General features: G+C 38.6%; 1 protein-coding gene across 2 annotated transcripts in view; it reads right to left on the bottom strand.

The window, feature by feature from the left end:
* Positions 1 to 13,906, bottom strand: part of MDFIC (MyoD family inhibitor domain containing) — an 88,143-nt gene that overhangs the window by 21,292 nt on the left and 52,945 nt on the right. For both annotated transcript variants that reach the window (XM_045052633.1, XM_023250515.2), the window contains exon 4: positions 12,918 to 13,196. In XM_045052633.1, the coding sequence (XP_044908568.1) occupies positions 12,918 to 13,196 (279 nt within the window). The remainder of the gene's footprint in view (positions 1 to 12,917; positions 13,197 to 13,906) is intronic.

Below are 13,906 nucleotides of genomic sequence, written 5' to 3'. Positions count from 1 at the left end.
CAGTGACAAAAGTTAAAAGTACTACTAATGCTACTAAAGTTTATTGTTTCCATTTGTAACTGAGAGAAATGCTAAATTTCAAGTACAGAAACTAATGAAATTGATTTTTTTTTTCCCTCTCAAAGTCATGGACCCCTCCCGAAGCTAAGACCCCTGAACTGGTGGATCGTAAATGAATCTTTCAAAGAGCTTCACTTAAGTATATTTATTCATTTAAGTATATTCAACCTAAGCCTTCTTTTAAGAAAATATTTTACCTTGTGAGAAATTTTCAGAAATAAGGCAAAGTTGTACCTTGAGTTCCCCTCTATCTGAGAGTTATACAAATTAATTTGAAAAAGTCCTCAAAAACTACACTAATTTAACACTATGTATTAGTATTAAAATTAGTGAAAAGAGTTCTAAGATGAACTGTACACATTTCTATGTTACTTCATTTTTTTTTAAATTACATTCTCAAATGACCCTGCCTAACTCCAAACAGTGAGCAACTATGTATTCTGAAAGAAATCAACTCAAATACCATAAGAATCTAATTCAATCTAGAAGAAGATAACCATTGTTCAAAATTCTCATACCCATACTCACAAACACAAAAGCTAAAAATAAAACCATTGGACACTAATATTAAAACATTGAAAATGTCATGAATCACTGTCATTTGGGTTCCTGTAAATTGCAATAAGTTCAATTAAATCATGCAACATGTCTGAGTCAGGAGGGAGAGAAAGTAAGAAAAAGAGAAAAACGAAGAGATGGAGTGATGGAGGGGCAGGGGGCGAGAAAGACAGATGGACTACACAAAGTATACTTTGGAGTTACAAACCAAAGGAGCCCAAACTCAGCTTGAAGGCCTACTCCAAACAGTTCCAAATGGGTTTCCCCCCAGTATTGCAATTCTCTATTCTTAAATATTTTAGTGTCTATTTAACCAGTAAAACAATAGATCTTTTGAGCATACAGAGATGACAGTGGGGCACACAAAGGAAGGAATGGAAAGAACATAGAAAAACATAGGGCAAAAAAAAAAACAAAAACAAAAAACACCAGGAAACTTATTAAGGTGCCAAGACAAAAAATACAGAATAGAGCATTATCAAAAATGGTTTTAGTTGAAGTCAAAGTAGCATGAACATAACCCAGTTAGGCTTAAAACTTTGAATTTCTTCTTTCTTCCAGATTGTCAGTGGGCAGACCATCTGGCATTTGGACACAAGTTAAGGTATGGATTACACATCAGTATTTGCCTCGAGTCATTAGCTCATTTAAAGATTTTTATCCTTCAAACCTCAGAAATTGAACTAATTTTCTTTTTTTTAACAAGGTAAATACTGTAGCTATGGTGGTAAATTTTAGGTTAAAGTGAGACACAAAACAAAGAATTTTGATTTACTGTGACCAGCAGAGAGCAAGTTTTACTGTGAGTGGTCATCTCAAATATTTGAAGATAAAAATTATATTCAATGAATAATACTTTGATACTATTTTCCCTGTGTATACTTCATAAACTACAAGAGACTCATGAGTCATCAGCCAGTTTTTGTCAGAAGATTCAAAACATCCTGCACATTCTGTATCTTTTCCCAAAAACTTCCTCCTTTGAGAATTGTAGTTATTACGCAGTGTCTAGTGCTATTATTGTAACTATGAAATAATTTTTTGAAATCCTTCTAAAACGAATGGAAACTTTTATCATAATTAACAGCATGCCAAATGATAAAGTATTTTCTTAAATGGATGGTTTCCAAAACAGTAAACCTATGCCAAATCCTACTGGTTATTTGAAAGATATCCAGCTAAAGAAATAGAAAGTGTCTCCTACTATAAGCACTACTATAGTGGACACTATAAAGATCATCTGAAACCATGGCTGCTTTTAATGGTCTAAAACCTGAGAAGGATAAGATATAGATAGAGCACTTTGTAATGGATCTCCTCCCCTCTCTCCTACACTCCAGGACATCCTTCTCCTGCATCATCACCAATAACAATCAACCAATATATCTCATTTCTTTTTATTTTTTAAATATTTTTTTGTTTATTTACTTTTAAGAGAGAAAGAATGTGAGTGGTGGTTCAGGCGGGGGGACAGATTGAGGGAGACACAGAATCCAAAGCAGGCTTCAGGCTCTGAGCTATCAGCACAGAGCCCAATGCGGGGCTCAAACTCATGAACCATGAGATCATGACCTGAGCCAAAGTCAGACACTTAACCAACTGAGCCACCTAATTGCCCCCAATATATCCTATTTCTAAAAACATCCCCCTTCAGCAAAATTCCTTGAATACAGTATCCTAGACTTCCAATCTTCAATTCCTCTCTTTTCATTCTCTCCAGAACCCACTTTAATCATACTCTTATCCCCCTAACGACACCAAAAGTATGAGGTCACCAATGACCTTCACAGGACAATGTCAACGGTCACCTCCCATGCACCTGTTTGGACCTCTCAGTTTCATTTGACCCATGATCATTCATTCGTTCATACTGAAACACTTCCTCCATTTGGTTTCCAAGCTGTCTCTCTTTAGTGGTTCCTTCTCCCCGATCACTGGCTACTCATCCTCCTCCTCTTCTTTTTTCTTTCTTTTAAAGTTCCTCTTCATTTTCTGACCTCTGTATATTGGACTAGTCCAGTGACTCAGTTTTTGGAATACCTAAATTTATCTTCATCCCGAGCAATAGTTCCTAATTCTACATGCATATTAAATCTGGTGGGAAGCAGGTAGAGGATACTGATACCTTAGCCACCAGCCTCCCTCCAATTCCAAATGAATTAGAATCTCTGGGGGTAAAGTCCAGAGAGTGGTAATTTACTTCCTACTTGCTTTGCCCAGAAGATCTTCCTCCAGGTCCCCAGGTTGAGAACCCCAGTCCTCGGAGATCCCATTCGTCGAACATTCTGTATCTTGATGATTCATAAAATGTATCTTAGGCTGCAGACCATTCCACTGAATTCCAGACACCTCTATTCAAACAACTATTTCATATCACCAGTTAAATAAAGAGTATCTCAAATCCATGACCAAAATCCTTATCTTCCTCTACCAACAAAACCCTGTTCTTCCTATAGCCTTCTCATTTCTATTAATGGCAACTTGTTACTTTAGATTGCTTAGGCAAAAAACAAAACAAAACAAAACAAAAAAACAACTAACAAAAAACACCTCAGGAGTCATCCTTAAGTTCTATCTTTCTCTGAAATCTCACTGTTCAGTAAATCTTACTCCGCCTTCCAAATACCTCCTTATGCAAAAACATCTCACCACTTCTACTGCCACCCGGATCCAACACAGCTATCTCCCACCTGACTTACTGCAAAAGGCACACAGTAGGCCTCTTTGGTCCTTCTGTACCTGCAGTGGATTATCAGCACAGAGGCAGGTGATGCTTAAAAATGCTAAGTTAGACCATGTCATTCATTTGTTCAAAATCTTTGAAGGTTCTTCAGGCTCCCCATTATCTGCACCACCTTCACTGTTAAGTGTCTTAATTTACTTCCAGGAACAACACAAGAACTGACAGGATTTTCTTACCATCTTTCTTAAAAGCTTGAGGAAAAGGATCACAATTTTTGTCAGATTCTCAAAGAAGCCCGTGAGCCAAAAATGATCAGAATTACTTTGTAAGAGACTATCATAATATTTCAATTTATTACAGGTTAGGTTTTAACCTTTGCAAGCTTTTACTTACAATAGTAATTCAGTCAAAGGTAGGCCACGTGAGGAGTGCCTGGGTGGCTCAGTCAGTTGAGTATCTGACTCTTGATTTCAGGTCAAGATCTCAGAGTTTGTGAATTTCAGCCCTGTGTCCGGCTCTATGCTGATAGCACTTTTAAGCCTGTCTGGAATTCTGTCTCTCTCAAAATAAATAAATACACTTAAAAAAAAGAAAAAGAGTAAGCCACATTACAAGATAAATTTACTTTATATATATTTTAAAATTCACCTGTCTTCTATTTTCCTGGATGATGCAGTGGCTTCTTTACTCATCTTTCCTACACTTTTCTTCTTCTTCTAATGTTTATTTACCTTTGAGACAGAGATAGAGTGCAAGTGGAGGAGGGGTAGAGAGAGAGGGAGACACAGAATCCAAAGTAGGATCCAGGCTCTGAGCTGTCAGCACAGAGCCTGACACAGGGCTCGAACTCACCAGTAATGAGTTCGTGAGCTGAAGTTGGCTGCCGAACTGAGCCACCCAGGCGCCCCTCTTCTAATTCTTTACCTGTTTTTGTGTTCATGTATTTCCTTTCTTATACTATACATATATAGAGGCTAGGATTTAAATTCAATTAAGGGTCTTGCCAAACTAAAGTATAAGAAGCTATCAACTTACATCCGCTTGTGAACCAAAAGACAACAGTCAGAAGTTTGGAACTCAGAATCACAAATGCCCGCCCTGTGAAAGCCTCCCATTCAAATGGCAGTTAGTGCTCCTGGAATGAGGTCGGAGTGAGGGCTTGAGGTAGGCTTTTTAATCACTTTAAGTTACATTTCCTCATACCCAGTCATTCCACAGAGGTTATTCAGAAGTCTTCTAAGATTAATCAACCACACCACAAACAGAGTGGAGTCATCTAGGTTAACAATTCAGTAAATGCTTTTCTGGTTGCTCAATTCTCTTGCCTTGTTAATGGATATCCAACCACATAAAGAGCTAAACTCTAAAGAACCCATGTATGCTGGCTTGTTAAGAAGTCAATGTTACTACCTTTTTATGTATTCAAACTTTTCCTCTTTCCTTGATCCTTTCCATCGAAAAGTAAACACATTCAAAGCTTTGCCATCTTAAAATGAAAAACAAACAAACTCGCTGGACCCACACTTCCACCCTGGACTTGAGCCTTTCTAGAACTACTGTTGCCCATGTGTTTCCTCAGTGTTCCATAGCCTACATCATTCTGGTTTCTCCATGCAAATGGTTCTAAATTACGTCACCAAATGATGTCCACAATGAAACCCATAAAATATTTCAGTATTCATCCCGCTGAACCTGTCACTTATCTGGCACAGTCCCCTTCCTACATTCTTTCCCTGGCCTCCGTGGCACTATCCTTTCCAATTGTTTTTCTCAGCAAGATAATCCTCTTCTTTGCCTCTGAGGTCTCCCGAGGGCTATCTTATCAGTATCGTGGCCTCACTCTGACTCTATTTAACATCACCTGTGGAGAAAAATCTGAACTTTTCCATGCGATTGTCTCCCAAGTGTGCAAGCTGAACCCACATTCCCCTCCCACCAAGCTGGCTGGCCTCCAGTGATCTCTGAGTCAGTCAGTTTTCCGCCATCTGACTGTTTCTCATAAATCTCTTCTTAAGAGAACTCAACCAGATTTAGTTTCAAATATTCCCTCCATGAGAATATCAATTAGCATACTTGGGTTTAACTCCTCCCAAGTTCCAACTATATATTCCCAAATGCTCTTGAATTGTGTATCATCATTTGAAATCCAACAGTTCTAAAACTCAACTCATGGTCATCCTTAAACTACACTGAGCTATTCATGATTTCCTCATTTCTTTTCCCTTTTCCAACTAATTGAACTAGAAAATTAATGACGGTCCTGATTCAGATGCAGGTCTGACGGCTGTTCAGTTCTACTCAGTTTTAACCCAGCCCTTAATCCTGAAACCCTAAAGAAAACCTCTGCTTCTCAGTTATCACATTCAGTCCAACTCACAGGGTAGAAAACAAAGTTTGCTCTAGAGAAGCCTGGCTACTGTATCCCCTAGTGCTGTTTCACGTACACACACACACACACACACACACACAAACACCACCTAAAATTCTCATCATCAAAGAAAAAATTAAAACCATGGTGTATGAATAGGGTCACAAGATCTGTTCAATCCTTTCCATTCAGCCTATTATTCTGAAGCTGGGTTTCTAAATGGTCTGTTCACCCTGCCACCCCACACCCCAGAGCTTCCTGGCCAATATATCTCTATCTTCATTGTTTTATTTCCTCCCCACCCATCTCCTGAGTGAATGCTAAACTAATTTAGATCATTAGAACAGTGGCCTAAGCAACTTGTCTACAAAACCAAAAAGCCAAAGGTGAAGGAAGTAAAATCCATGCATAGCTGATGGCTTCTCTTCTTTAACCTGGCCTGCAAAACTGTAAGCTATTTCAAATGAAGCTATCTGAGGCATCTCTGTTCCAAATGTTAAATTATACGTATTTCAGAACCTTATAAAATCTTTTCTTTGATCATTAAAGGGATGGGTAAGAGAATAATTTACTATAGAACATCAATTATATAGTTAACCTATTTGCCTAAAATCTACAGTGTATTCAAGTATCTAGAAACATCATTTATTAAAAAAAAAGAAAAACATTTTATAAGCACTTTGGATAGATAATTGTTTCAATTTTTTTTAAAAAGCTGATTAAATATCTCAAATAAATAAAATATCTCAATAAAAAGAATGATTTCTACTTTGAGATCAACTTTGATCATGTCGTCTTTCCTCACGTACCCATCTACTGTATGACTCTTGTGCCATTTAGTTGGTTGGTTGAGCAGTGAAATTTACTAAAAGCCTGTTTTCCAATGGACTGGCAACTACTGCCTCAGAAAGCAAAGTTCTAAACCTTTCTCCCACACAACCATTTTGACACGGAATGGAAGGCACTGTGCCTGAGAAAACAGAACAAAACAAAACATCATCCAAGCAAACTAAGTATTTTGAGGAAAGCAGAAACCTATCTTGCCAAAGTCAGAGGAGGTGTGTTTCTGGAAGCTCAAATTATAACACTATAGTCCTCTCATAAAATCCTATTATCCTTCCACTAAAATACTTGTATTTCTACAATTACAGGCAAACCTGACGTTTTATGGGGGAAAATGAATGTAAGATTTTATAGTATTATGTAACTAAGAATGAACAATTCAATTTGAATTTTACTTTTTTTCCCCCTTGTTTTTAGGATTTGGCAACATGTTGTTGACTGAAAATCACAAGGAATAATGAAGAAACAATGGGGGTAAGAGGCAGAAGTTCTGAGTTCCAGTCCTACCCCAGTAGAATTTTTGTCTCTGACCTCTGATATTTGCACTCTTATCTTTCCACACGCTCTCCCTTGAGGATTTCAGCCTTTCTGAGGTTTCAACCACAATGTCTATGGAATGTTAAAGAACAAGTACCTGTGTTCTCAGGTTTATACTCCTTACTTGCTTCAACACTTACTACAAGCCAGACTCTAGACTGTGCTGGAAATAAAAAGAATGAGACAGAGTCTTGGCCTTCAGTGAAATTACATTTTAGTGCAGGCAGGAAGACAAACTTCAGTATCATTGGGTATGTGGAAGGTGCTATGGGGACACAAAAGAGGGGCAATTAGCTCAAAACTGGGCATCAGGAGATGATGCCTAAGTTGAGTTCTGAAAAAAAATGTACACAGGTGAAAAAGGCAAGGAAAATGACGAGAGCATCCCACGTTGAGGGGAGACAAGAAGGAAGGGCATTTACTTGTACCCCTTAACCACATGTACAGGGACCTCTAACCAATGGAGTAAAGGCATGCTTTGAAACACATGGCCTTGTGCCAAGGTTTGCAGATGGTGAGGAGGGTAGGGGAAGTGATGAGGTCAAGGAAAGATATTTTTACCATTTCACCAGGAATGCTCAAGAAAGGCGGGGCAGGACATATCTGATCACCTCCTGAGCTTTTCACCCTTTCATGCTCAATCGTGCCACATCCACTTTGAAGGCTGTGTGCCCCACCTGCTCCTACTCACGCTAAGGTGCCCTGTCCCTCTGGTATACCGTGAAAAACTGCTACACTACAAATACAAGGGGAAATACACGGAAAAGGGGGAGGAAGAAGAATCTAAAATGATAGGTCAGAGAGGAAGGAAACCAAGAAAATAGTTTGAAGAAAAGGAAGCAGAGAGAACCAGTAACATTGGAAGACTGGGCTCAAGTCCATCCATAGTTCCAAAAGCTTCCTAGAGATTGGTAGCATCCCAGCTCAACAAGTCCAGAGTAACTCATCATGTCAGGTATGGCAATAGTTTATTTCTAACATACTAAAAGTTGTGAAGGCACTATGCATGCAGGTGCTTAATAGATAGCAATATTGAACAGGTAAGAAGGCATCTGGTTTGAATAACTGCAACCATGGAATTTCTGCATTATGGAGAGAAAATTTTTTTCAAAGAAATGTATACTGGATATAAAATGGTGTCCTTCAAAGAGACTGCTTTAAAGCTTCAGAGGAACAGGACATCCCAGGGGTCCTGTGGACTTTCCCTTTGTCACATTTCCACTCTCATGGCTAATTTCGCTTCTATCACAGTAAACTGTTTATGATTATCTGAACAAACCACATTAATTCCTAACAGCCTTGAATGTCTCTCTCATCTATCTATTGAGCGTCCACCCAGGCATTGCCTTCTTCAGGAAGTTAACATTCTTAACACTTGTGAGCTCCTTAATGATGACAATGACAACAGTGATACTTATCAGATGCTTCATCTGGGCCAGACTGCCGTTCTAACTCAAATGAATTTGGCATCAACTCAACTCCTCTTTACGACAATTCTATGAGGTAGGTACTAATAATAGCCCCATTTTACACTTAAGACACTGAGGTACAAAGCCTACCCCAGGACACATCACAGGTCAGTGGTAAAGCCAATAGTTGAACCTAAGCCGACTAGTTTCCGAGTCTGTGGTCTAATCCCTAGGCCACACAGCCTGTGTGTGATTAAAAATGGGACAGATCCTAGGTACTGCTATATACACCAGGCTCTTGGCTGTCTTGTTCAATTGAAGTTCGATGAGCTTTGGGGTTGGAGAAGTATATAAGATGGCATATTAACCCGAAAGGTATAATGTCTATTCTAAAAACACCTTTGCTGAAACTTAATTTTCACACAAATATATAGCTGTAACTGGCATACCTCAAATGTGTTAGATTTACCATTCCTAGGATAAGAAAAGTGTCTTAGAGTCTAATGAAAACCCTTGGCAATTTGAATATTACATGATGCTAAATTATCCTATAATTATTTGAGAGGTCAAGAATCTTAAACATTTAGTCTTAAAACTCTCCGCATGGGTGATGCAATCAGAAAATTTAAGGATGTATGAAAATATTTTTACACAAAACAAGTAGAAATCTACTTATTTAATAAACTTTAAATAAAAGGCACAATATTTTCCAACACGGGTATTTTTTTTCCTCTATTGCAAAAAAGGAAATTTTTAAAATAACATTTTTTAATGAATATGAGCACCTATTTTATTTTGCAGTGCCGGTTTCAAGGAAGAGTAGGATAAAAGTGTGTGGAATAAAACACTGTATCACTTATTAACTCTAATTTATAGAGTTAATTTATAATGGTGCCCAGCACTAAAGCTTCATAAAGAACAAAATTTGAGTCACCTCAGTCCAACCTCTTCGGCACTTTAGTCTGGCAGGAAAGGGAAACAAGCCTAGGGCAAAAGTGTGAGAATTGTTTTTATAGTTTTAGGAGGAAAAGCTTCAAGAAGGCAAATGTATACTAAGATCCTTGCCTCATCCACAGATAACACCATCAACATCAGATGCGATGCGGGAATGACCAGTAACGACCTTTGTCATAAAGACCTTCAGTAAGGCAAAGTATCAGTGGTTAGGGGCATAGATTGTGGAGCCAGAAGGTCTGGGGTTTCATCTTATTTCTACCACCTGTCAATTGACTTCAGTGGGTTCACCTGACCCATCTGTGCCTCAGTTGGCTCATTTATAATAAGACAATTACATAGAGCTGATTAACTTAAAGTGCTGTTGGGAGGGTACAATGAAATCATGCTAGCCTAGTTTAAAAGAGAATGAACAATACACATTACTACTTGAGCTCAGTCCATAGATAACCTACAGTTGCATCTTACAAGATGTTGCCAACACACTGACTCAATTACGGGGCTGGTAAATCCTAAGCTCTGTGTGAGCAAGGGGGCCAACATCTTTTTTTTTTAATATATTTTTATTCAAAAACTTTTTAATGTTTAATTTTGAGACAGAGATGGCAGAGAGGGAGACATGGAATCTGAAACAGGCTCCAGGCTCTGAGCTGTTAGCACAGATCCTGATGCGGGGCTTGAACTCACAAACCGTGAGATCACCACCTTAGCTGAAGCTAGACAGTCAACCAACTGAACCACCCCGGCACCCCAAGGGGGCCCACACCTTAAGGGTTTTTCAAAATTTGGTCTGCAAAGAGGCCCTTACTTTTTTTAATGAAGCGAAATAAAATAGTTTCATACTTAATTCCATCTTCTGAACCAGAAAAAACGCCCCTGTCAATATTATTTATGTGTAACACAAAAATAACCACAGGCACCGTTTGTCTAGAAATCACACTGTCAAACTGTGGTTAGCTGTCTTTGAGCTGAATTGAGTGAATATTATTTTGCTATTCATTTGCTCCTGTTACTGTAGGAGGAACAGGCATAGACAATAAAGACTTAAGAAAATGTAACAAAAAGAAAGTGAGAAAACAATTAAATCTCTCATTTAAAAAAAAATAATTTGTATCCACTTTTATCAGTGTCCTAAATCAAGCCTGTTCAAGACCTACTGTTGTGACATACCTCCTGAAATCCAGATGCTCTCCCTGTTCATCAGAACCATTCCTGCCATTACCCGGGCCTACTCAGCAAGTATTAAATTTCTGCTCAACCAGGAATCACATTCTGCAGAGCAAGAAACCTGCGCTGAAGTGAAGCAGTTTTGCTGTGGGGATGGCATCACAGAATCCTGAACTCAACCTAACTTGGAAGATTCCTACTCCAAACCATTTCATAGAAAAAGCAGCCCCCTGAGAAATGCAAGTCGCCCAGCTAGCTGGTGGCCGGCACTTTGTCATTTCATTTGCCATCTACCAGGTCTGTACTTTTTGTTTCCCTACAACTACATTGCCAGAGAATAAACTGAACTTCAAAACTGAAAATCAGGAGTCAACTTTAAACAGCATCAAAAAGCATGAGGATGCCCAAGCTGGAGAACACAAGAAACTGGGACATGTTCATCTAGATTTGAGCAATCACAACAACATACAATCAGCTAAATCCTATACCCTCACAGCAACGTTCTGGATAGGATGACGTACAATATATTTAGACATCTTCATTTGTGTTTCACATTCCTCATTCCCCAATCCAACCTGGAAAAGATGTGGTGATAAAGAGGAGGATGACAAGGGACTTCCCTCATCCTTATCTCCCTCATACACTCACAGGCCTGGGAGAGAAAGGGGGAGAACACAACTCTATTTCATTTCAACACTATCGATTTTCCTCTTCCTTCCTATGTTAGGAGGCTGCATTCTTCCATTAGAAATAACTTCAGACCCAGAATTAAAAATAAACAAGGACAATCTAAAAGTTCCATAAGCTATTTCAGGTTGGATTGATACAATTCAGGTAGGACTGATACACCATTCTTTACAATAAGTAAATATCAAATGGAAAAGAAGAGGTTAAGGCTGTAATAAGTAAATTCAAATGTATAAAACAAGTAGATTTCAATTATTTCACCCAATCACTGGGAAGCAAAGATACTCTAAAGAAAATTGCATTGCCTTCCCAACTCCTTGGAGAGCCAGTTTAGTTAACAGCCTACCTCTGCTTCCGAGATGACCATACAGCTTGCATGTCAAACTCATTTTAAAGTGTCAATCATGTCCCTTTCAATCTAATTAGTTTGGAAAGTAGTGTCACTGACCTGGAACTATGCAGACCACTTATTATCATATCATTTGATCAACCTAACACTTTACCTCAGTTGAGTCTAGGACACCTGTAGCCAAAATGTAATATCCTTTCTCCCGCTCCTTACTGGTAACTCTCAATACAATTTCCTATTTACAACTCAATTTATCTCTATGAATAAGCATGGCCAACTTCACAGAGGCATCCACAGAATTTGCCTTATTTAAAATTTCATGGTAATTAAAATTGAAAGGTAAGGGGAATTAGAAAAAAAGAATCACATATAGATCTGAACCAGAGGAGGAAATATATACCTGTATCTGTATCTAAAATGCAGATGCGAGGTTTTTGATCCCCAAGAACTGCTAAAAGGAGAGGAAAGAGGAAGAATAGAACAACATGGATAGGCTGGGCGAAATCTGGGACCTTACACATGGTAGGGAGGCTATTCTTCTCTAACAAAATACAACACAGCAAGCCATTTTTATGAAAGGACTCTGTGGGCTGTAAACCCATCATCGGATGGGTTTGTGTTCTAATAAAAGCTTTCTCACGTTCATAGTATTTAACCTGACTTGAACCTGGCCAAGGACAGGGTGAAGCACATTGAAGACCTAATCAGTAATTCCCCAGAGGTCAAAGAACACCCATGTACCTCGGGAGGAGAGGCCACAACCAGACCAAAGTGAATGGGCAATGAGGTGGGCCTGGAGGGGTGACAACACCGGGGGCTGGAAGATGCTCCTCAGTGAAGCAACAGATCACCGGGCCCATCCCTGGTGAGAGGATGGAAATTACCTAATCCTTTCCTCATTTTACTTGTGTGTATTTAAGAACTGATTTGCAAGACAAAAATACAAGCAAGTCATTTCTGAACCACAGGACATCATAATGAATCAGGGACAGAGAGAACACAGGCACACACCACCAGAATGCTGCATTCATGTGTTCAGATGTGGTATTAAAAAAAATAGGTATATGAGTTCTATTTAAAGTCCTGACTGTTCACTCTAGAAGACAATAATCTAAAGCAGGATGTCAGTTGCTAACACTTCCTTTCCAAGCCTGTGTTTCCCTAGGCAGATGTTGCGTTTTACCAAAACTCCTGTTTGAAAGATAAGCAAGATTCTTCATTCATGTTTGCTTGATCAAGTAGTTATTGGTGAATATGATTTTACATCTGGTCAAATAAAATAAGCATGTATCTCAAACGTACCTTCAGGTGAAGAGCCTGTCTTTTGGGAAAAGACAGCATTAACTTTACTCTTCTTACTGATATCACTGTTGACGGACAAGCTGGACTGAATTTTTCTATGCATTTTGTTAGAAACAGGTGCTGAAAGTCTTCGATTATCCGCAGATACGTTTTTGGCCCCGTGGTGGTGAATTCCGTTTCCGTTGCTGAGACTAGTGGGGCCGTTCTTTATCTTGCCGCCTTCCTCCTCACTTGGCTCCTGTAGGGACGCTTGAAGCTGAGGCAGGCGCTGAGGTTGGGCTAAAGAACAGGAAAAGTTTTTCCAGTTAAAAAAATATTTGAAAATCATCAAAATATATGCAGTAACAGACTTTTTCTTTTTCCCCTGGGTTTCACCCGTGGTACTAAAAAATGGAAGGTGGAGAAAAAGGAAATATTAATTAACATGGACACAGAGAAAACAATTAGTACAAAAGGCAAAGTGGGAACAGGGTCATCAGAAGTGACTTGACACAAGGAATAGGAAAATAGCAGGAAAGACTTTTGTTTTTTTAAGAAAATTTAAGTTGGAAATCTGAAAAAGTTATTCCACACCCAATCAACGGCAAATGTGTATCTTCTATGTACTAGGCCCCTCTTTAGGGTGCTAGAAACAGCAATATTATCTCAATTATCTCTGATAATGGGCTAAAGTAATTAATTGTCTTTTGAGATAGAAGGGAAAGAACAATGAATTCAAGTGTCAAAGCTGGATAATAGAGAAGGAAATATAGTTGTTTTTCTTTTCAATTTCACTTCATTTTTTTTTAAAGGTTATTTATTTAAGTAATCTCTACACCCAATGTGGCACTTGAACTCAGGACCCGAGATCAAGAGTCACATGCTTTTCCGACTGAGCCAGCCAGGCACCCCTTCAATTTTATTTTAAATCCTGGAGAAGAAAACCTTTTCTGTATGTATCCTTCAATTTGATATAAAAATAAACCATTTATGAAAAGTTAGGAATAGAA

The sequence above is a fragment of the Felis catus genome, chromosome A2 (genome assembly GCF_018350175.1).
Source record: "Felis catus isolate Fca126 chromosome A2, F.catus_Fca126_mat1.0, whole genome shotgun sequence".
Taxonomy (NCBI): Eukaryota; Metazoa; Chordata; class Mammalia; order Carnivora; family Felidae; genus Felis; species Felis catus.
This window is presented reverse-complemented; position numbering and strand designations above follow the sequence as displayed.